Consider the following 24,470-nt stretch of genomic DNA (forward strand, 5'->3'; position numbering starts at 1 on the left):
ACAAGAAAGATGTAAGGTAAGAAATTCTTACTTATTAGTTTATGGTATTGTTGCATAAACTTCACATTGCAGTTGAACTGTTGCTAGATATATGGTGAATATTATACTATTTAGACCCGTGTTTACTGTTAAATACTGTTTGTGGATATCTGCTCAAACATAGATATGTATAACCATAATGTATCATATTTTGGAGCGCGATGGCGTTTGAATGTATCATATTTTGGAGCGCGCTGTGGTATCACATTTTGGAGCGCGCTGTGGGTTTGAATGTATGATATTTTGGAGCGCGATTGCGTTTGAAAGGAAAAATGCACCAAACATTAGGCTTTATGTTTTTACTATTATCTCATTTCATATCATCATAACGAATGGAAACATTTGAAGTAACATATGATAATCAATATATTTTTCTCTAGCGTAGTTGTTCTTGAAATCTTTTGGAAGATTTAATTTATTGTTATTATTATTTTATGCAGCACTGCAGCCTATGCCTACAAGGCACAACAAACCTGGTGTTCATTATATATTGTTGGAAACGTGTGTGTGTGTGTGTGTGTATTCTGTGAATTTTAAAAAGAAATTTTAACCAGAAAAATCTAAAATCTATTCCCAAAATCGTGCAGCCCTATAGTTTCTCTTGATATCAGTATGTTCACAGTTTTTTTCTTTTTTTCTTTCTTTCAGGGACCAGATGCAACTGAGTCCTGCTGACTTCAACATTCACATGAGTCTCTGTACATGAACATGGTAAAGTGAAAATCAAACACCTTGGAAATGAAAGGTATGTACAATGTTTTTAGGAATGGCACAAAGGTCTCTGTCTTTGGATCATTGTTTTCAATGTGCTCTTTTGTCATTTGTATTTTTGGATTGTGTTGTGTTGTAAATAAATCCAAACAATCTAAAAGCCATTCTTTTTTAAATCTCCTCATTCTTTGTGCAAGGTTGCTCTTAATGACAGGGCCTGATCGCTCCTAATAGGGCAGTTAGGGGAGTGTCTTTGTCTTTCTCAGGTGTTAAAGGCTTACATATTCATGAGATGATCACGCCTCTTCGCATATGGCTTTGTCACACAAAACACGTCTTAGAAATATTTAGGGGTGACCCCGAATAGTCGAAGATTCGATGCTTCGATAGGAGGAGCCTGATTCGACTACCGATCTCACGGTCGAATCTTCGCAGAGGTGTTATGAAACGAGGATCATGCCACTTTGGCTATATGAGGGCGCTCAATGTCTGATTTCACATAGAACTAGCTTTTATGTCAATACGTTAATATTCAGCCTATTATGATAATGCTGTAGGCCTATATAAAAATGTGCAAAGAAAGAAGCTTTTAATAAATATTTTTTTAACGTGCGTGAATAAATCCAAACACCCGTGACAGATTTAAGTTTCACTTTCAATCCGTGACCGACAGAGGAGCGTCTTCGCGGCAAGGATTTAAATCTTTAACGATGTCTGGGATAAGAAAATCTAAAGTGTGGATGTACACCATCAGAAAGGATATTCTCCAAGGCTGGATTTAGCATCAGGAAAACCATGATCGCACTTCTGCCGGCCACCGTTAACATGTTTCACGCATAGACTGGGTTTCACGTTAGAATGCGCGCGCACAATTTGAAAAGACTCCAACGGACAGACAGAGTGAAAGACTTTCAGGATTTGTTCTCTCGATCAGGTACAAGTGATTTCAAAACTTTTCAGCCGGTTCTAATTTTATTTTTGGATGCTGTGAACATTTTTAGCTAAAAAGACTGCCTCTCCAGTTTAGCATTTATTGTTGTTTCTGCAGTTAAAAAGACAAAGGTGAAAATTTTGGCTACTATCGTTATTTTAATAATTTCTTTATTTTTATTTTATTTATTGATCTGTCAGGGTTATCTAATCTAACTATTTTTGGCTTGTGTTTTGAATATATGTTCCCCTGCACTTCAGGCATTTTGCACACATTTGCTCCTCATCCTGTGACTTGATTCTGATTTATTTCGTTTTGTATTTTTATTTATTAGAAAGGTATATTCTGTTCTAATTTAATTTAGTAAATTAATTGTTTATTTTTTCGGTGCATCGATGTTGTGCTGTAGGCTGGCCTGCTCGCACAGGTAATTTAGCCGATTTAATTTGATTTGCATGTGAAATGCAAATCTGCAGTGTGGCCTTTCTGGAGTTATTTATGTTATTTCTTATTGATCAAAAAATGTTTTTATACATTTTCTTCTATATCTTTGTGTGATTTTCTGTACATCGCGGCTTTGAAACGTTAAAGCCCCGCCCCCAGCCCCACCCCCACCCCCATACACATGATTCGACTATTAGTCGACTATAGGCAAGACATGACGATTCTGATTCGACTATGAAAATCCATAGTCGGGGACAGCCCTAGAAATTTTAAATCAATATATTGTCTTATCTGAATGAGCAGTCAGGGTGATTTTCACATAGTTTTGGAGCAAATATTCTAGGCTATGTCATACAATTTTCAAAAGTCTTGTGAAGAAATAATCAGTATGGGTTTCATGGCCTTATTTCAGTGAGATTTTTTTTTTGTATTTTCACAAACCACGCATAAATGTCATTATCTCAAAACTACAAACTTTTACATACATGCTGCTGATATATTATTGTAGCAGAGTTTGTGTAGCCTAGAAATCTAGACGCACCCTAGCGGCAGCAAACTTATTTTGCAGCCAGGGTGGGTCTAGCAACTCTCAATAGACCTTTTTGCTGCAAAAACCTAAATTGGGTCAGGCCAATCACGTCGTGTATAGAGTAGGCGGGGGCGGGCTTAACATATGACGACAGAGTTGTGACGGTTCCTGCCACTTGAAAACAAAGAATGACGGCTGCTGCGGATGGAGAACAGCGGTCTTTCGAATCGGCTTTGGCCGCAACTCTGGAGGACTTGGAGGACTTGGAGTTAAGTTTTTCTTTGAGAAAAGAACAAAGAACGGCACTTAAGTCATTCTTAAAAAAAGGAAGATGTGTTCGTAGTTTTGTCGGCCAGATTTAAAAGTTGAATCTATCAACTAACGTTAGCTCCGCTGTTGGGAAAACGCTCTGGTTGGTTGAAGCGCTGTCCTATTGTGTGCAGAGGGAATTTGAAAGACAGCCGTTTATCCCACCCATCAGATTGACCGTGTCTATGGTGAGTTGCCAGACTAAACATCTTGATGTACGTCTGGCTTGCCAGGCTAGAGTTTGTGCTGAATACAGTGTAATTAGACTTTAGCCATGAAAATGTCACAAGTAACAGAAAAAAACACAAATGTCAGAGCATGTCAGAACACCTCCAGAGCCCAGAAAACAGCTCAGACCTCAGAGGGTTAAGTACACTTTTTGAGTATCTGTACTTTACTTGAGTATTATTTTTTCTGGAAACTTTTTACTTTAACTTCACTACATTTGAAAGACAAATATCTTACTTTTTACTCCACTACAATTCTGTCAAGGTCCTTGAGTAGAAAGTAACATCAGTCAGTGGATGATCAGGGGTTGCATTTTGGTTGGAAATGAAAGTCGGGTTTATGTCAGAACCCTGCATCTGATTGACATCAGACTGGTGACAGAACCAGCCAAATCCATACAAAGACACAAACAGAAACAAAATCATGAAACCACAAAAAAAAAAAAAACGTTCAGGCCCACTCGAGCCTAAAACAGATCGCCTGAGCAGCAGACTGGATGGGATCAAAGCTGCAGACGTGGCTCAAAAAGCAAGGGCTGCTGACAGCAAGTTGTTAATGTAGCTGCTCAACCTTGCTTTAACGCGAGCAAAGAGATTTCCTAAACACAAATATTTATTAACCATCTAATTAAAAACAATTGCAGATTAAAAAGAGAAACGATAGAAAATTTACTCACCCTGATTTAATGTCGGCGCGCACACACACGTAATCACAGGCACACAGAAGTCATACGATGGGTCCGTTAGTGAGTCAATAAACAACAGCTGGTACTCCGACGCGGCTATTAGAAGATGCCACACCGATGGAATCCCCGAAGGCATGCCACAAGTTGTGTCAAAAGGGAGGCCCACTGTCTTAGACTTTGAAAACCCCTGGTTTAGATTAATCGATAAATCAGTCAATAGATTAATCGATACAAAAGTAGTCATTAGTGCCAACCCTATAGCACAGGTTTTCTCAACCTTTTGCAACTCATGGCCCACCAATGACTGTTTAAAAACATTATGAGGACCACCTTTCCCAATAAAATAAACACAGAATAAAAGAAAATTCAAAAAGTATATAGATGAAAACGGTCCTTATATAAAAAAGACTTGGCAGGTTTACTCAGTAACCATTCATTCCTGTAGCATTAACAGGGCAGGTCAGACCAATGACTGGGTCAGGCACACAAGGGGAACACTCTTTTAACAAATTAGCCTAATTAATAATACATCCCCACATCCAGGCTAACATACCTGTAACAACAGGTCAGACACACAAGAGGGGAACATTCTCTATATGCATTAGCAGAAATGTTCAACAAAGTTCATTAACCCCAATTTACATACTGTAAGTATAATTTATCAAATACAATTAGAGATATGAACATGACTGTTCAAAACAATTTTACATATTAAACAAACTTGAATTTTTTTTTTTTTTTTTTACAATTCAACTGGAGAAAAACTGGACTAGTTACTCATACCCCTTCCCACACATCCAAAAATGAGGAAGTCTAACAGAAGATAACAATAAGATGCTTCTTAAAGTTAAACATAATATCTCAAGTACTTATCACCCTCGAAGTCTGGAAAGATTCCATGAGTTTTGAGGTCTTATTGTGTCAAACTTGACTGTGACTGGGAGGAAGGACTTCCTTGGATGTTGCTATTCGTGAGGTTGTACAGGAGAGCATAGGTTTTAGCCCTAGTGAGTTAGTGTTTGGACACACTGTTAGGGGCCCTATTGCTGTCCTGGCATATGAGTGGACGACTTTAGACCCTCCTGAGAATGTTTTAGACTATGTAAGTAGTGTCCTTTATCGACTCTACGAAGCTAGAGCTATTGCTCTACGAAAGTTAGCCAAGTCTCAGGGAAAGATGCAGAGGTTGTTTAATTGCAAAGTCAAGTCCAGACACTTTCAAGCAGGAGATCAAGTGCTGGAGTTGTTACCTGTTTTGACTAGTCCTTTTCAGGCTAGGTTTGCTGGACCTTACACAATTGCAAAGTGTTTTCCGAATAACAACTATTTATTAAATACACCAGATCGTCGAAAGAAAATAAAGGTTTGTCATGTTAATTTATTGAAATCTCATGTGACTCCTGTACCTTCACTGTCATTTGATGTTGTGACAACTACCGAATTTGTAAGTCGCTTTTGATAAAGGCTGATGCCAAATGACTAAATGTAAATGAGTTTCAGCGTCAAGTCTTCTGAGGTGAGGAGAGCAGTTCACAGCATTTCTCAAATTTGCACAACCATCACACACACTTTATACAGTTTGATTAAGCGACAGGCTCATTTCTGTATTGTTTTCATCGATCACAGCGATACTCGTGTGTCTTTTCTGGCGTCTTCCTTCTGAAATAAACATTTAGTGCAGCAGCAGCGAGCATGAGGAGAATATGTTGAGTTCATTCAGACCTGAGCGATGTTGTGTTCGTTTCTGTGATTGTCTCGTCAAGTCAAAAGTCAAAGTTTAAGATCTGTGAAGGGAATTATGAATTGATCTCAAGTGCCATACTGGAACAAAGACTGCTAATGCTTTACATTGAGCCTAAGATGAGCCACGTGAGACATTAAAGCAATACTAATAAATATGAATAGCGTTTTACTCTTGGAACAATAGAGCTTGTGATGCTCTTTATTTGTAAAAGTTTTATGATAATTTCAGTTTCTGCGCATATAAAATGTTATTGTTTAATGATCTAACTACTTTATAGGGATTTATGTATATCATAAGATCAAACTTAATGTGGACATATTATGCTGCTGTAATTATTTCTCTGTAGTGGTTGATGAAGATGAGTGTCATTAAGTTGGCTTGAGAAAGCCAACTTACTGAAATCCTATTTAAACTTATTATTATTATTCTGACCCAAACTTTTCTGACACAAACTCCTCCTAGAGCTTTAACTCTACAAACTCCAAACTCGGGTCAGACTTTCAGACTGTTATGACTTGGTGTGTTATATCTTTTCAGACTGATTTGACTTTCAGTTTTCTTAAAAATTAATATAAAAAATCATAAAAATCCCATAGACTTACATTGCAGAGTGCTCAAATTGAGCCATGGTGGCCCATTAGTGTACATCTATCTATCTAATCTATCTTTCTTTCTTTCTTTCTTTCTTTCTTTCTTTCTTTCTTTCTTTCTTTCTTTCTTTCTTTCTTTCTAACTAACTAATCTATCTTTTTCTATATAACTAATCAATCTTTCTTTCTTTCTTACTAATCCATCTTTCCCATCTTTCTTTCTTTCTTTCTAATCTATCTTTCTTTTGAACTAATCCATCTTTCTTTCTAACTAACTAAGCCACCATTCTTTTTTCTTTCTTTTTTTCTTTCTTTCTTTCTAACTAATATATATATATTGGTCTTTCTAACTAATCCATCTTTCTTTCTTTTCTTTCTTTCTTTCTTTCTTTCTTTCTAATCCATCTTTCTTTATTTCTTTCTAACTAATGTATCTTTCTTTCTTGCGAACTAATCTATCTGTCTTTCTTTCTAACTAATCTACAATTCTTTCTTTCTTTCTATCTTTCTTTCTTTCTAACTCTTTCTTTCTAACTAATCCATCTTTCTTTCTTTCTTTCTTTCTTTCTTTCTTTCTTTCTTTCTTTCTTTCTTTCTAACTATTCATTCTTTCTAACTAATCTATCTATCTATCAAACTTTAAACTACTTTAAACTCTTAAACTCTCTGGTCAGGCTTTCTCAAGCCAACTTAAAGTTTGTCTCAACAAACTTTTTTTTCTAGTTAGTGATTGTTTTTGTGTTGTTGATGTTTTATCCAAGTCATATTGTGAGAAATTACAGTATTTTCATTCAGTAGAGCAGTTTTACAGGCTTTTATCATGTATCCTGACTCAAATAATGTGTTTCTAACTGCAAACACTCAGAATAAAGTGAGATGATCTGCTGATGGTCCTGAATGGCTTGTTGAATGAGTGTTGATAGTCTGAGGCTCATCAATATTAACAGATCTGCTGAAAACACTCTTTATTTAATGACAATAGTTCCTGTTTTCACCTCATTTATTATGCAGATGTCTTCAGATCTCCTGTAAATTGACACTTAAAGCTAATTTCATTGGTGTCAGCAGACTGAGGGGATTTGTTGCCTACTATATGTACCTTTATTTCTGAGTTTATGATTTTAACTGTTTTCCTTACCATTATTTATATTTGGAAGAATTTACATTAAGTTATTAATCTTTTCTATATTTCTGCATGTTGTAGAATATTTGTATTAATTAAATAATTGTAATCACATCATCAGTGAAGCCCCTCCCATTGTAATCACATCATCAGAGAAGCTCCTCCCACTGTAATCACATAATCAGTGAAGCTCCGCCCACAGTAATTCTCCAATAAATGTTGTAAATTCCCATCAGCTACAAGTGAAGACGAGCATCAGAGCATCAGGAAGAGCTGAAATCTGCAAAGACTGAGTTTATTAAAGAGGACAGTGAGAACATGAGTGATCCAGAACCCTGCAGAATGAAACACACTGAAGATCCTGAAGAACAAAGAGGTTGGTGTTTATTCTTCATTCATTCATGATGCTGAAGAACATTAATGTTAGAAACATTCAAGCACTTCATCACATTTAGATAAACAGTTCAACTATGAAATGGTTACAGATTTTTTAACAAATGGTCATTAGAGGGAGGTTGGAGAAACTTTCACATTGATTTTCAACATCAGGTCAAATTATCTCCCTTAATTTACACTTGTATTCCTCTTACAGTAACTTTGGTAACAGGGTTGATGAATACAGTCAATGCTACAGTTTGTGTAAAAACTGAGACAATGGATTGAGATTATTTTCAGCCCAGATGATGTCACTTCCTGAGTGTCACAGTTTTTTATAAATGCTCTGTTTTTAAAAGCAGGAAAATCATGTCAGAAGTAACAGTGTAAGGATGAAATAACCTCAGATACTTTGATCTCCTGAGATGGACAATACAAACACACACACAGGCATTTGCAGTGTTGGGGGAAACTCATTACAAGTAACTTGAGTTACGTAATCAGATTACTTTTCAGGTAACTAGTAAAGTAACACATTACCTTTTCAAATTACAGCAAAATATCTAAGTTACTTTTTTCAAATTTTCGACTGACAGCTCCTCTCCTGTCCCTATGTTTAAAGGAAAAATAAAGTGAGGAGGTCAAAGGCGTAGTTTTGGTTGAACATTGGGGGGTTGAAGTGTGTTCCCGTTTAGCAGGTCCCAGCGCATCTCATGAGATTTATTTATTTGTGTTTTTTGTGGTATCATCCACACATGCATTGATAACATAACTGCAATAAAGTAATAGCCGAGTTAGCATTTACTTGTTAAAGGGGAACAAGGCAACTCTAGCCATTTCTTCGCTGATTTTGACTTTTGTTGTTGTGTGTTTTCTCAACGAGCTCCCCCTACAGCTGTGGGCCGGTATATTTCACAACACTGTAGTAAAAAATATCACTTGCAGCCTCACCTCCTCCCCCTTTCTACCGCTGCTCATGTGCATTTGTTATTATGGGAGCCGGCCAACTTTATCGTGTGGAGCTATGTCTACCGAGGTGGGTAATACATAATACACAGTATCATATGGCGTGTGTTTATGTCGAATTGCCATAAAGCAGTTCGTGTTTCTGGCTCGTTCTCGCTTCTCACAAGACTTCCTATTTCCAACTTACCGGGACGTTAGTCCCCATGTTGCAAGGTTGGTTTAGCGCCTGGGAATGCTGGGGGGAGCGGGGAAAGTCACCATTCTCACCAGAAAAGGTTATTTAACCATCCAAATGATTTCTAAATGGATTTATGAAGTTGAAATAGTTGCCAAGTTCCCCTTTAACAAAGGATAATAATGTATTTTATTTTATTTATGCACCAATTGTTAAAAGAGCTATATAAATAAGTGACTTGACTTAACTAACATATCAGTTTAAAAAATAAATAATAATTGTGCCAAAAAAAAAGTGCCATGGTAGAAAAAAAGTGCCATGGTAGGTCAAACTAACTTTACTTAACATGTTCTTATATTGAAAATGTTAATTTCCTGTCTTCGCTTTGAATATCTGAAAGCCAGGTTTTTGCTAATATGTGTCATTATTAGCAGAACACATTTTGGGGAAATTTATGTTGGTGCAGGATGATGTTTTCCCCTCTTTTCATCAGTCTTTTTAGTTTGTGTGGCTGTTTTACATCATGTTTGACATTCCCATTGTGTTTTAAAGCAGTAAATTCTCAATAGCACTTTTTTTTTTTTTTTTTTGATTTTCAGATTTTTATCATTTTATAATTCACTGTTAAATTACACAAATATACGTTATGTACTTAATCACATTTTGTTAACCAATGTCTTTGCTGCTGACCTTCAATGATCTAATTCAACCATACTAAGCAAAATTGCTTTAGATTAGATTTAGAAATAAGATTGTTGAACCTCCCTCTCCTGTATCCTATAGTTCTTTAATCTAGAACGGCAGCAGCTGAAAGGTTTGTTTGAGCGGCGCCCTCTACTGTACATTAAAGGAAATGCATATTTACTTCATTACAGTAATCTAGTCTAGAGGTCACGAAAACATGAACTAACTTTTCTGAATCAGAAACAGAAGCATATTCCAGAGTTATACAAAAACTTTTATCTTAGTAAGGAGGCGGGGTTGACCCCGTTGCTATGTATGACACAATCTTTTGACGACTGTGATTGGTTGGTTGTCCAAGAAGGGAAAAAGAAGTGATTTTAAGTATAGGGTCTATTCTAAGCCTTCACTTTGAAATTACATACGTAATTTTTCCTATTTGACCGTTCTCACACACACACACACTCACACACACACATTATATATGTGTATATAAATCCTTTTTATTTTTATTTACCATGCTGTTAATTTCCTATAAGGTATTTGCTTGGCTTAGAATGATAAAAATTGTTCCACTCTTTCCAATTACACTAATTGCTGGCATGTCTATTTAAGTGGTGGTTTGAATGTTGGTTTTTATGTATCAAACATGGAATTTTCCCAGTTGCCAAATATCGTAAAGTAGTGATTACTTTCATTTCTGGTGCTATGGCATTTTTGCGCTGTATCGGAGATATTAGCGCGTCTCTAATAAGATCAGTCACAAACATGATCCCTGCACGATCTAATCTATAGCGTCTTATTAACTCACTGTTATTCATTGTCTTCAACACATTTCTTCTCCCTCTTCGTCTTTCTGCCATTTTCTCCTCTGCTAAAGAAACTCTTAAGCCTCTTAAAAGTCCTCGTCCGTGCTCCTAACAATTTTGACCTTAAGACCTCTTTTAAGGGTTAAGATGCTTTCTGAATTACTCTTTTCTTTACTAGGATTTTTTCTTTAATTTTAAGAGTAAACGCCCACATTTCTAAGAATTTTCTTAGAATTTTGTCACTAGGAGCTACTCTTTGCATTAAGATTCTTTATGAATACGGGCCCTGGTCTTTAACTGCAGAGGATGGAGTTACAGGACATCCTTCCAAATGCTAATTGTATTCTACGAGATTCTGTGTACAGGTTTTTGGTCCAATAAGTAATACCTCTGTCTTAGCTGAAATTAATAGAATAAAATTACAGGTCATCCAATATTTTATATCTTTAACACATTCTGTTAAGTTCGACAGTTAAGAGAATTTATCTGGTCGTGATGAAATATATAACAGAGTATCATCGGCATAACAGTGGAAAATGTATTCCATGTTTTCTTAATAATATTACCAAGTGGCAGCATATATATTGAACATAGCAGAGGGCCGAACACAGAGCCTTGAGGCACTCCATAATTTACTGACATTATCTTAGATTCTTCCTCATTTAAGTACACAAAATGGTAATGGCCTGATAGATACGCCTGTCCTTGAATACCAGTGTAATTTTGTAATCGATCTAAGAGTATTTTATGATCTATAGCCTTGGTCAGAAGCTAGAAGTAAGTCATTAGTAATTGGGACGTATAATTAATTTATAAAAAGGCAAAAATACAAAATGTAAAAAGTGATTACATCAGGGCTCACTTTTATGACCTTTCACTTCATATTTCTCTCTTTGAATTGTTTGATTTGCTGAAAATGCTAGGGATGCACCGAAATAAAAATTCTTGGCCGAAGCCGAAAATAATGAAAGACTTTGCCGAAGGACGAATACCGAACACGGGTTTTCGCATTTTTTTTTTACCATTTATTTTGACAATTTTTCCACCACTGCATAAATTAAAGTCAGAATGTGCTTTTTACTATTGTCTTGCTTTTCAAAGAAAAAAACAATTACAAAACTACAATTTAAAAATATTTATTTAACAATGAACATTTTGTTTACATTCCAGCAGGCATTATACTAACAAAGCACAATATAACTTAAAAATATTATTAGTTTAGCAGTTTATTTATTTTATTTGACCATCTTTGAGCTTTATTAGCTAATATTAGGCCTATAACCAACTGCTGAACGAAGGTAACGTTTGTATGCTTACAACAAAAAAGTGCATATACAGTATACTGACTAACTGACACCTCCGGTTTTCACCGAGCGGTTAAGCCATAACCGACTGTATTTACGTGAGATACTCCACATGATGGGCAGTTTGACTGACACCTGTGTGTCAGTATTTCACCATTCAGGTGCAAAGAGAAGTGAATTCGGGAGTGCGCGCTGTTGCTTCTGGTGGGCGTCATTCAGCCCGATACAAAATTAGAGTTATTTTTCACAACTTACTGTGCATAGTTTATAGCTTGATACTCTTTTTGAAGATTCTTGTTAAACACACGCGTCTCTGACTTTATCTCCGCGTTGACTTGAAATTCACTAAATAGTGCTGTAGCCTAAGTTTTTGCAGATGCACCCTTTGACAGTTCAGCAGAACAGTGACTACGTTTACAAGCTGTTAAAATACGGGTTATGGTCGGGTTAAGGTCACTATTTGGGTTTCTGAAACATTCAGAATAACCCGTTTACATGCGTGAGTAGAGAGAGTTACTCCTGTATACATGGAATTTGTAATCAATTGGCAATATCCCGATGTAAACGGCGACGCACGGTTAGCGTCTGGACGTACGGACAACGTTAAGATGCAATATGCGTCATTTCCGATTCTTCTTCCTGTATCCAAAGACAACAACAACAACAGCAGCAGCACGCGGATAATGAATAGTTCGGGGCAGATAGTGATCGCCTTTGTTTGCGCTTTCCTCCTCGCTCAAAGTGTGGTGCTGTGCTGCATCTCGCCCATGTTTACCTCTACTTCTTGTTTACTTCGGTATACTGCACGCAGGTTTTTGTATGCGCCGTCTCTACTCAAAAGACCAAGATTCCTTGCGAATAGAACATGCGCAGAACACAAATCAATGTTCCTTTTTTATGGGGATATGCCGATACGTGTTTATATGACCAAATATTCGGGTTAGAAAAGGGGTACCCCAGGGGTCATATCCGGGTTTTTAAAAACCGGGATATGAGCATATACGGGTTTTTGCCGGTGTTTACATGGCCGTGCGCGACCGGGTTATTGCTAATATTCCGGTTTTGAACGGGTTATTGGCTGCATGTAAACGTAGTCAGTGTCTGCAAACGGCCATATTTGCGTCTTTCTCTGAGACTCTAAAATGCTTCCACACTGACAACATCCTTTCATTTCAGACCTCATGGAAGAGAGCGAGGAGAGTGAAGAACTGAGTGAAGAGGAGGAGGAGAGTGAAGAACTGAGTGAAGAGGAGGAGGAGAGTGAAGAACTGAGTGAATTGAAGGAGGAGAGTGAAGAACTGAGTGAATTGAAGGAGGAGAGTGAAGAACTGAGTGAATTGAAGGAGGAGAGTGAAGAACTGAGTGAATTGAAGGAGGAGAGTGAAGAACTGAGTGAAGTGAAGGAGGAGAGTGAAGAACTGAGTGAATTGAAGGAGGAGAGTGAAGAACTGAGTGAAGAGGAGGAGGAGAGTGAAGAACTGAGTGAAGTGAAGGAGGAGAGTGAAGAACTGAGTGAAGTGGAGGAGGAACATCATGTCAAACCTAGAGAAAAATCTTTGAGTCGCTCAAAGACTAAAAATACATTTTTAAAGAAAAGACGAGCCAAGAAATCTTTCACCTGCACTCAGTGTGGAAAGAGTTTCACAAGCAAATGTAGTCTTGAGATTCACATGAGAGTTCACACTGGAGAGAAGCCGTTCACATGTGATCAATGCAGGAAGAGTTTCACACAAAAACCAAATTTTAGACGGCACATGAGAATCCACACTGGAGAGAAACCACACACATGTGATCAGTGTGGAAAGAGATTCCCATACAAACAAAGTCTTCAGTTTCACATGAGAATCCACACAGGAGGTAAGCTGTTCACATGTGATCAATGCGGGAAGAGTTTCACACACAAACATAGTCTTTATGCGCATAGGAGGGTTCACACCGGAGAGAAGCCGTTCTCATGTGATCAATGTGGCAAAACATTTTTTAGGGCATCAGACCTGAAGAGACACCTGACAGTTCATATGAAGGAGAAGCCGCATTCATGTTCTGTGTGTGGAAAGGGTTTTTCATGGCTGCCAACTTTACATAGACATCAGAAAATTCACACTGGTGTGAGAGAGTACATGTGCTTTGAGTGTGAGAAGACTTTTGCTACAGGGATAGATTTAAAACGGCACCAGAGAATTCACACTGGAGAAAAACCTTACAAGTGTTCACACTGTGACAAGAGATTCAGTCAGTCTTCATCTCTGAAAACACATGAGATGATCCACACTGGAGAGAAGCCGCACACGTGTGATCAGTGTGGGAAGAGTTTCACTATTAAAAGTGACCTGAAGCGACACATGAAGATCCATGCAGTGGAGAAACCACATATGCAGTATTAGTTTGATCAAACTCTTCAGCTGTGTTCCTGTAATTCTAATTCCTGTAACAGCCCGAGACTCACGGTTATTAAATATTACACGGTATATTATTATTGACACGGTTGTCGTGTCAAAAAGTTGTTGTTCAATAAATAGCTGTATTCTGTACGTTTGACTTGTGTACGATAATTTTCTTCCATATATGATCATTTTGAGCTTCTGGTACAATACTTTGACATTTCCAATCTGGCAACACTGGTGGAGATGGAGTGATTTGACTGTGACTATTGGTGCGTTCAAGTCATCTTGTATAGATCGTATTTATACAAGATGGCGATTAGCTAACTGAGCTGTTAATAGAAAAGCTTGACAATATCACAGCTAAATACCTTTACGTATTGTGTATTCCGCCATGTTAATCACTGACACGCCCCCAACTCGTAAAGATCGGAGCTTAGAGAAAATCCTGAGCTCCCCACTGGTATTTACGACATTGTGGTGCGTTCAACTCGTAAATACCAGTGGGGAGCTCAGGATTTTCTCTAAGCTCCGATCTTTACGAGTTGGGGGCGTGTCAGTGATTAACATGGCGGAATACACAATACGTAAAGGTATTTAGCTGTGATATTGTCAAGCTTTTCTATTAACAGCTCAGTTAGCTAATCGCCAACACAGAATATGATAGTATTATAATATAACAATGCAACGTAACGATGTGTTGGCAGTGCCTTCATAAATTAATTAAAAACATAAAAATACAAAGTACACCTGATGCACATTTCTTTGTTCTTCATTTTCTAGAACAAGAGTTTAAGAACCTTACTGTATGTTTGTGTAATTAATTAAGAGAAAGTACTCCGCCATTTTGCTCCGACGAAAGTGACTTGAACGCACATGCCGTTATAAGCACGACTTCCCACCTCGGATGTACGAACTTCCCAGGAGGACTTGAACGCACCATAACTTACACAGAAGAGATTTTGTTGCTTAGCACGTGGCAATTACACTGAACTAACACTGGATATAGATCGCAATGTCACGTCTTTAAATTATCAACTAGAAAAGTAAGCTTTTAATATGGTTAATTAAGGTTAATATGAATCCATTTCAGTGTCAGTAGTTTATTTTTTCCTAATTGTCTTTATTAGCCTATATTAGTCCCCGAAAAAAAGCCATTTTTATCAGGTTTAAACGACTGAAGCGACAACTTGCCTGGTTACTATAGTGCAGCCGGCTACGCAATACTCGTTCCCTACTCTCAGGGAACTGAGGTTACGATAGTAACCGAGTAGTTCTCTTTCGAACGGTCACTTCGTATTGCGTAGCTATACGCAGTCGGGACGCCATGCAAAACGCTGCACTATAAGTAACTGGTTGCCTACTGTAGCTCAGGACCCCTGAGTTCACAGAACGGCGGTTACTGGAGTAACCTTGGCTCTATGAATAGTGGAATACCGCCAGAGACGGTCGAACATAGTGGAAGGAGTCGCGTCTTGCGAGCCATATCGAAAATCTCGCATTGATTTGTCACCTGTGACCCTGACCGATAACGTGTCGGAAGCTATATCCACTCCGTTCATGTCACGGTCGTTTTCTCAATCCGAGTGACCAGAGACTCTGGCGGTCTTCCACTATTCATAGAACCAAGGTTGCATCAGTAACCAGCATTCTATTTCATTGTTAAAGACCGCCAGAGACAGCCGAACATAGTGGAAGATGAATACAACCAAGTCACGAGGGCCACTCACCTTGATACTGTCTGCTAATACAGCAGAACTGACCAAAGGAATAGGGGCCACATTGATCCTGTAGAATCTTGTGAACGTGCAAGGTGACGTCCATGTAGAAGCACATATTTCAGAAAGGGGCATCCCACGTAGTGCTGCCCAAGAAGTAGCCACTGACTGGGTTGAATGACATTTAATAGATGCTGGAACTGTCTGACCAGCCGAATCATATGCCTGTACAATGGTATCCACCACCCAATGAGAAAAACCTTTGCTTTGACTAGGGTGAGCCTCTCTTACAGGCATCAAAACGGACAAACAGCTGACCAGTGGTACGCCATGAAGTAGTCTTCAACACATACTGTCGCAATGCTCTCACTGGACACACAGTTGTCTGGGAAGCCTCTTGATTAAACGTCGCAAGCTGAATGGGTTGGTTCACAAAGCGATCAGACAACACTTTAGGTCGGAAAGCTGGATTCGGCCAGAGTGTAACCTGATTGTACTCATCTGAGGCCCCCATCTGAGACACTGTGGACTCACCGAGAGGGCATGAAGCTCACCTACTCTTCTGGTTGACGTTATAGTCAAGAGAAAAGCAGTCTTCATCGAAAGACTCCTAATATCAGCTTGTTCAAGTGGTTCATAAGGCAGTTAACGCAGGCTGTTAAGCACCATCTGAAGATCCCACTGGGTCTGCATTATCCGTGTCGGTGGATTAAGACGCACTGCTCCCTTAAGGAAAGCCACCACCAGTTGTTCCGCACCAATCGATATCCCCCCCAAAGGAGTTCCGATGTGCTGACAAGTCCGCCACGAATACCCTTAGAGTCGCTGGGGAGCGCCCAGTGTCCAATAAATGTTGTAAGAATTCCAACACTGAACTGATGGAGCAAGTGACTGGGTTAACAGACCGATCTGTACACCATGAAACAAAGATCTTCCATTTATGTAAGGGCCAACAGCAGACTGAACCATGGTCTCGCTGGCCAGCAGGGTGCCACTAGAATAAGCCTGTGTCGTCTCACCTGCACATGCCTCAGCACAGGCCAGAGAAGTGGAATTGGAGGGAAAGCATAGAGGAGGAGGTCTGGCCAGTCGTGGGCCAGGACATCCTGGCCTAGTGATCCCTGCTCCTCTTGATCCACGAACCATAGCGGACAATGTGTTGTCTTTCTGCTGGCAAAGAGGTTGACTGCTGCCGTCCCATAAAGTCCCCAAACTGACTAAACTACCGCCTTGTGCAGACACCAGTCCCCTGACTTCGGACCCGATCGAGAGAGTGAGTCTGCCACACTGTTGCAGTGACCGGGAATGTGTGCCACTCTGATCAACTGGAAGTGCTGGTTTGCCCACAAAAGCAGCACTCGTGAAAGTCGAAGGCAAGGTAGAGACCTCGTGCCCCTTGGTGATTGATTAAAAACACCACTGTGTTCCACCTTCCCAGCTCCAAGTACTTCCACTGTCCCAGCTCCAAGTACTTCCACCGTCCCAGCTCAAAGCACGTCTACCGTCCCAGCTCCAAGTACTTCTACTGTCCCAGATCCAAGTACTTCTACCGTCCCAGCTCCAAGCACTTCCACTGTCCCAGCTCCAAGTACAAAGTACTTCCACCATCCCAGCTCCAAGTACTTCCACCATTCCAGCTCCAAGTACTTCCACCGTCCCAGCTCCAAGTACTTCCACCGTCCCAGCTCCAAGTACTTCCACCGTCCCAGCTCCAAGTACTTCCACCGTCCCAGCTCCAAGTACTTCCACCGTCCCAGCTCAAAGCACGTCTACTGTCCCAGTCTTAGATCCAAGTACTTCTACCGTCCCAGCTCCAAGCACTTCCACTGTCCCAGCTCCAAGTACAAAGTACTTCCACCATCCCAGCTCCAAGTACTTCCACCATCCCAGATCCAAGTACTTCCACCTTCCCAGCTCCAAGTACTTCCACCGTCCCAGCTCCAAGTACTCCCACTGTCCCAGCTCCAAGCACTTCCACCATTCCAGCTCCAAGTACTTCCACCATTCCAGCTCCAAGTACTTCCACCGTCCCAGCTCCAAGTACTTCCAACTTCCCAGCTCCAAGTACTTCCACCGTCCCAGCTCCAAGTACTTCCACCGTCCCAGCTCCAAGTACTTCCACCGTCCCAGCTCCAAGTACTTCCACCGTCCCAGCTCCAAGTACTTCCACCGTCCCCGCTCCAAGTACTAAGTACTTCCACCGTCCCAGCTCCAAGTACTTCCACCGTCCCAGCTCCAAGTACTTCCACCGTCCCAGCTCCAAGTACTTCCATTGTCCCAGCTCCAAGTACTTCCACCGTCCCAGCTCCAAGTAATTAATAATAATAATAATGTTACATTTATATAGCGCTTTTTCTGAGACCTCAAAGCGCTTTGCATAGAAGGGGGAATCTCAACCACCACCAATGTGCAGCATCCACTTGGATGATGCGACGGCAGCCATATTGCCCCAGAACACCCACTACACACCAGCTTACTGGTGGAGAGGAGACAGAGCGATGAAGCCAATCAGTATATGAGGATGATTAGGAGGCCATGATAGACAGAGGCCAAGGGGCAAATTTGGCCAGGATGCCGGGATTACACCCCTACTCTTTTTCGAAGGACATCCTGGGATTTTTAATGACCACAGAGAGTCAGGACCTTGGTTTTACGTCTCATCCGAAGGACGGTGCTCTTTTGGCAGTATAGTGTCCCCGTCACTATACTGGGGCATTAGGACCCACACAGACCACAGGGTGAGCACCCCCTACTGGCCTCACTAACACCTCTTCCAGCAGCAACCTGGTTTTTCCCAGGAGGTCTCCCATCCAGGTACTACTCCCAGTAGGAGTCCCTGGGCCCTGCTTAGCTTCAGTGGGCAACCAGTCTTGGGCTACAGGGTGATATGGCTGCTGGCTTATAAGTACTTCCAATGTCCCAGCTCCAAGCACGTCTACCGTCCCAGCTCCAAGTACTTCTACCGTCCCAGCTCCAAGCACTTCTACCGTCCCAGCTCCAAGTACTTCCACCGTCCCAGCTCCAACAACCTTCACTGTGCCAGCCACCCAGAGTACGCAAATACAAAGGGTCCGTGTGAAGCAAGTACTGCGTAAAAATTGTCCCATCTGCCAGCTTAGCATGAACAGAATCAATTTTAAAAGGCACATAGAAAGGAAACACACAGGAAAACATAAGGGCATGCATGTTCACACCTTCCAAGTGAATGCATAGATCCAGAGAATGGAGTTTATACTGTTCACAAATCTTTTCACGGGGCAACTACACCTCTGCACGTTCAAAATAAAGTCTGGGGGGAAAATCAACGTGTTTTTCTGTGAATCTGCTGAGTGCCAGGTGAACATGGAGTTGGCATGGAGAAGTGGGTTGAAAGCACATCAATGTGTACACCTTAAATCATTAACTTACTGCACATCCTATGTCTCCTCTCCTGTACTTAGTGAGGAAACACTTAATGAGATGGTGAACAGCCGGTGGTTTGGCAATGATAAAAAGAAGGTCTGCCTTGATCTGCAAAACCTTGCAAATGCAAACCATATACCTCTGTCTGTATACTCCCAAATTGGAATCCCTCAGTCCAAAAAATACATATCCGTTTATGAGCCGACTGTTTCAAATTACAGTCGTTTAGGAAGAGTCATGGTGTCATATGACACAAAAAAGAATTTGTGGCACTGTCCTTGTGCAATGACGAAGATATCATGCCAACACAAGTACATTGCAAAATGGCACTTATTTCAGACTCACCATGAGCTGTTCAGGAAAGTCCGCTGCACTGAGGAGGTGGAATTTCAAACACCAACAGAGGATGGAGGCCGTCATGATGAGGTTGAGCTGGGTAACATTCCACATCCTCCAAAAGATGACCAAAAGTTCAAAGCCATGGTTGAGTATATTTTGAAGTTCAAAAATGTACCTGTTGTTCTGCCCAGAACATTTACGGCATCCATTATTGGAAAAAGAATACCCAAGGCACCTCATTCCACTGGAGATGATGTGCCAGCATTGCCCTGGCAATGTACCTATGAGTGACCCAATCCAAATACAAATAAGGCCAACATCCTCACCAACTCGCGTATTGTTGAAGGTAGGTCAATGAAACTATATCTTATGACAATCCACTGTGGTAGATTTGCTGTGCTTTCATTAATCATTTAATGTGTTGTAAACCGTACTGAAAATATTGTTGAAACTTCTGATTTCTAGACATCTCTACGTACTGTAAATCTTGCCATCAAAGCGGAACCTTCTACCGTTACCAAGAGTGGAAAGATGGACTACACAATTTTAATGACCGGATAGTGCTTGATCTCTCTTTTTGCTTAACCATAAGGAACATGCCACAGGTATTTTTTATTTTTTTTATTTAAATGTAAGTATAACCTATGAATTAATCTTTTTAAAGGGTAAATATATGAAATTTAAACAGAACATTTTCTGTATTTTCACTATAATGTTTCTCCCTTAGGTGCATACTGCAGTGAGCAGAGTGGTAGAATATGTAGAATTGACTTCAGGGGTAAAGTTTCCCTCAGCTAATACAGTTCTACATGGGTATCTTTATTTATAAGCACTCACTGATCATGACTATCGGTATTCCTGTGTATAAATTGTGGTGATCATCCACCAGTGGTCATCATGGACCTCCATAAAAAGGGAGCCTTCCATTTGTCAGGTAATTTTTTTTTTTTTTCTGGGAATGGACTGATTAAGATTCAATTACAGACCTACGGTCGCAAGTTCTGTCATTACTAATTGAGCTCAATGGTACTTACGACCATAGTTCACTAACAATGCTAACTTGCTCAATAGCTCAAACTGTTCCTGGGACTGCGGTTCTCCGATTCGAAAGGTGGTGCTGTCACAAAAAACTAGGGTCCTAGAAATGCGGTCCTAGAACTAGGGTCCTGAAAATGTGGCCTCCGGGACTGCAAACGGATAAGTGTTTTATTTATAATATGATATTATATTTTGCTGCGTGTCATCCGCACCAATTTAGCCTTTGTTTCTTCAAAGAAAAATAATGCCTTTTTGAATTCACCTTATGGACTACAATAAAACTGTCACGGAACAGTGAACGAGAGACGAGGATTCAAATGCAGAGGAGATTTATTAAAGGGTAATCCAAAGTCGTGGTCAAAAACAGGCAGAGTTCAATATCCAGACAGGCAGTACAAACTCAAGAAACAGATAGCCAGCGGGAAGGAAACACCAGGAACATGTAACTCGGACCAGGAACATGTAACTCGGACAACGAACCAGCACAAGACTACAAACACAAGGAGGCTAAATAGGGGAACAAACAAAGGAGGGTAACGAGACAGACAGGTGGGACAAATTAACCAATAATCAGATAACAAGATGGGAGGGGCTAGACAATAGACACGAGCACATGGCCCAAAATAACAAAACACCCATGTGCAGCACAAGACAGGACAGGCATGTGACAAAAACGAGATTGATCGTGAATTAAAGCGCCCTGTATCTGCTGCTCACTCGCATTTGTTTCTAGCTGGCATGAGCGCGTTTTGTCAACTGTTCATGTTTAAATAAGGCCAGATTGTTGACAATCACACTAACTGCTCAAACATTCTAAAACTGTGAAACCAGTTGAAACAACTGGCATTGAACACTTCAATCGAATTAAATGCATTAGCTACAATATTTATAATTTAATTAAGCTAGGGCCTATTTGGACAGAGATTTATCCTGAAATGAATTTTGTCTTTGCCTGTTCTCATTATTTAAGTTTAATGAATGTGTTTTTAATAAATATACAATATGATTACATCTAGGCATTTATTTCTGTATGTATAGATTTCATTATTTAACAAACATGTACACTCATTCATAAATTATATTTATATAACTATTTAATTACTGCCATCATTTTTAAATAAATCCAAAACAAAAACAATACCTCTATCATACCACTTATCCATAAAAAAATATTTGTTTCGGATTCAAATGTTCAAATTATTCCACAGAATTTCTTTTTGGGGAGAAGAATTGTGCACATAACACAATTTCCAAGCAAGTAAAACTTGTTGGTGAAATTTGGAGAGAGAAATCGGTAATTTAGAAGGGGTGAAATTACATTTTAAAATAAACTCTAAACCGCCTAATCTACGGAATATGGCATTGGGGATATAGTACCAAATTGAACCATTACTACAAAAACATTTTTTTAACTCATAATTCTAAAAGAGCGGACTAATCCTTTAAAATGTAAAACTTCCAGTCCACCCTCAGAACGTCTATTAGACAAAACAGATTTCCTATCTTTGTGAGTTTTATTTTCCAAATAAAATTCAATAAGATTTTGTCAATATCATCAATAAAAAAAAAAAATCATCAACAAAATAAAATAAAAAATCTTACTAGTAACATTTGGAATAAATACTAGTATCTAATAAATAGTTACTAGTATCTATTGAATAAGTACTAGTAGCTAATTTATAAGTACTAGTAGCTAATTTATAAGTACTAGTAGCTAATTTATAAGTACTAGTAGCTAATTTATAAGTACTAGTAGCTAATTTATAAGTACTAGTAGCTAATTTATAAGTACTAGTAGCTAATTTATAAGTACTAGTATCTAATTAATAGGTACTAGTATCTAATGAATAAGTACTAGTATCTAATGAATAAGTACTAGTATCTATTGAATAAGTACTAGTATCTAATGAATAAGTACTAGAATCTATTTAATAGGTACTAGTATCTATTTAAGAGGTACTAGTATCTAATGAATAAGTACTAGTATTTATTGAATAAGTACTAGTATCTAGTAATAGGTACTAGTATCTAAAAAATAAGTACTAGTACCTAATAAATAACTACTAGTATCTAATATATATGTACTAGTATTTATTGAATACATACTAGTATCTAGTAATAGGTACTAGTATCTAAAAAATAAGTACTAGTACCTAATAAATATGTACTAGTCACAATTGGAATACATACTAGTCAGAACTGAATAGTTGATATCTGAATGACAGATCCCCATAGAAGTCAATGGCAAAAAAAAAATATTTGTTACTACTAGTAACAAAAGAATAGTTACTAGTCACTATTGGAATAAGTACTAGTATCTAATGAATAAGTACTAGTATCTAATAAATAAGAACTAGTATCTAATGAATAAGTACTAGTATCTAATGAATAAGTACTAGTATCTATTTAATAGGTACTAGTATCTAATGAATAAGTACTAGTATCTAATGAATAAGTACTAGTATCTATTGAATAAGTACTAGTACCTAAAGAATAAGCACTAGTATCTAAAGAATAGGCACTAGTACCTAAAGAATAAACACTAGTAGCTAATGAATAAGTACTAGTACTTAATGGAATAGATACTAGTATCTAAAAAATAAGTACTAGTAGCATGAAAATAGAGACTAGTCGGTTTAAATCATTAAATGTTAAAACGGCTTGCCATACGCGAAATGACGTTGTAGATATCTGTAACTGGAGTTATGACTAGTCATAATTTAATTGTAGATATCTATTATAAAGTTATAGATATCTTGAAATTAATTTTGATTAGAGATATCTGAAATTTGAGATATCTGTAACTTTCATTCTGCCTAGTCAAAATGTAATTACAGATATCTTGAATTAGAGTTTTGACTAGGCGAAATGACGTTGCAGATATCTGTATACAAATTAGGCCCGCATCACACTTTAGGCGGGAGCAGAGCGTGTTGTTCAAATCATCAAATCACATAGCACCTGTTAACTGTTAACTTGTAATTAGCACTGATTAGCACCATGTTGGAGCAACCAGAGTTTTTAATCGTCTTTTTAATGCTGTTAGATACTGTTTCAAATTGAAAAAATAAAATAAAAAATAAGAAATAATCTGAACTAAGAACTTTTTTTTCTCATCTAAGGAAGTTAATGTTATTGTACTTCCATGGCAAGAATAGCATGCATGTCAGCATCTTTATTAAAGTGAATTAGTGTGAATCTCTTTCACGCATAAATCTTAATGCAACAATAACCTACGTCATTTTAAGCATGATCATAAACATAGCATTGCAACATTTTTTTTTTTTTTTTTATAAAATATTGTATATCTTTTTTCTTTTTTTTTATATAAAAAAATTTTCTGGTGTTTTTTTTCGATTACAGCCAACGCCATGACTGCTTCTTTCTTCTTCCATTCATAGAAATAAGGAAATTAACCCACTTTTTCTTTGATTATGGCGGGGAGGGGAAATCTATATCTAAAATAGAGCAACATCATGCACAATAATTTGCACTAGTCATAATGACGTTTGAGATATCTTTAACTTTCATTCTGCCTAGTCAAAACTGAATTACAGATATCTGCAATTGTCATTTAAGATGTGTGACGAGTTGAATGTCGTTTTCAATGAGGTCATTGCAGATATCTGTAATTCAGTTTTGCCTAGTCAAAACTGAATTACATATCTCTATCTGTCGTTTCGACTAGTCACAATTACGTTACAGATATCTTGAATGACAATTCCAACTGTCCAAAATGTAATTACCACTAGTCAGAAAGACATTGTTGATATCTACAATGTTAATTCCGGATAGTCAAAATTAGCTTTTAAATGTTAAAATGCCATACCTCTCCTACAGTTGGCGACCGATGACGTCATCGCACCGTCTCTCTCTTCCCTCATTGAGAGTTTCAGTGTCGAGTCTTCTGAGGTGAGGAGAGCAGTTCACGGTATTTCTCATATTTACA

General features: G+C 38.6%; 2 protein-coding genes across 3 annotated transcripts in view; both read left to right on the forward strand.

The window, feature by feature from the left end:
• Positions 1 to 251: 251 nt before the first annotated feature.
• LOC309492428 (uncharacterized protein) overlaps positions 252 to 24,470 on the forward strand; it is a 291,943-nt gene continuing 267,724 nt past the window's right edge. The window contains exon 1 of the mRNA XM_082161396.1: positions 252 to 784. Within this exon, the coding sequence (XP_082017522.1) occupies positions 778 to 784 (7 nt within the window). The 5' untranslated portion in view covers positions 252 to 777. The remainder of the gene's footprint in view (positions 785 to 24,470) is intronic.
• Positions 7,531 to 24,470, forward strand: part of LOC309492320 (uncharacterized protein) — a 75,606-nt gene continuing 58,666 nt past the window's right edge. The window contains exons 1-2 of one of the 2 annotated variants that reach the window (XM_082161236.1): positions 7,531 to 7,709; positions 12,820 to 14,040. In XM_082161236.1, the coding sequence (XP_082017362.1) occupies positions 7,652 to 7,709; positions 12,820 to 14,027 (1,266 nt within the window). In that variant the 5' untranslated portion in view covers positions 7,531 to 7,651 and the 3' untranslated portion in view covers positions 14,028 to 14,040. Of the gene's footprint in view, positions 7,710 to 12,819; positions 14,041 to 24,470 lie in introns of those variants that run through there. The other variant, XM_082161235.1, reaches the window with a different exon arrangement.

Source organism: Leuciscus leuciscus, assembly GCF_965113295.1.
Source record: "Leuciscus leuciscus genome assembly, chromosome: 1".
Taxonomy (NCBI): domain Eukaryota; kingdom Metazoa; phylum Chordata; class Actinopteri; order Cypriniformes; family Leuciscidae; genus Leuciscus; species Leuciscus leuciscus.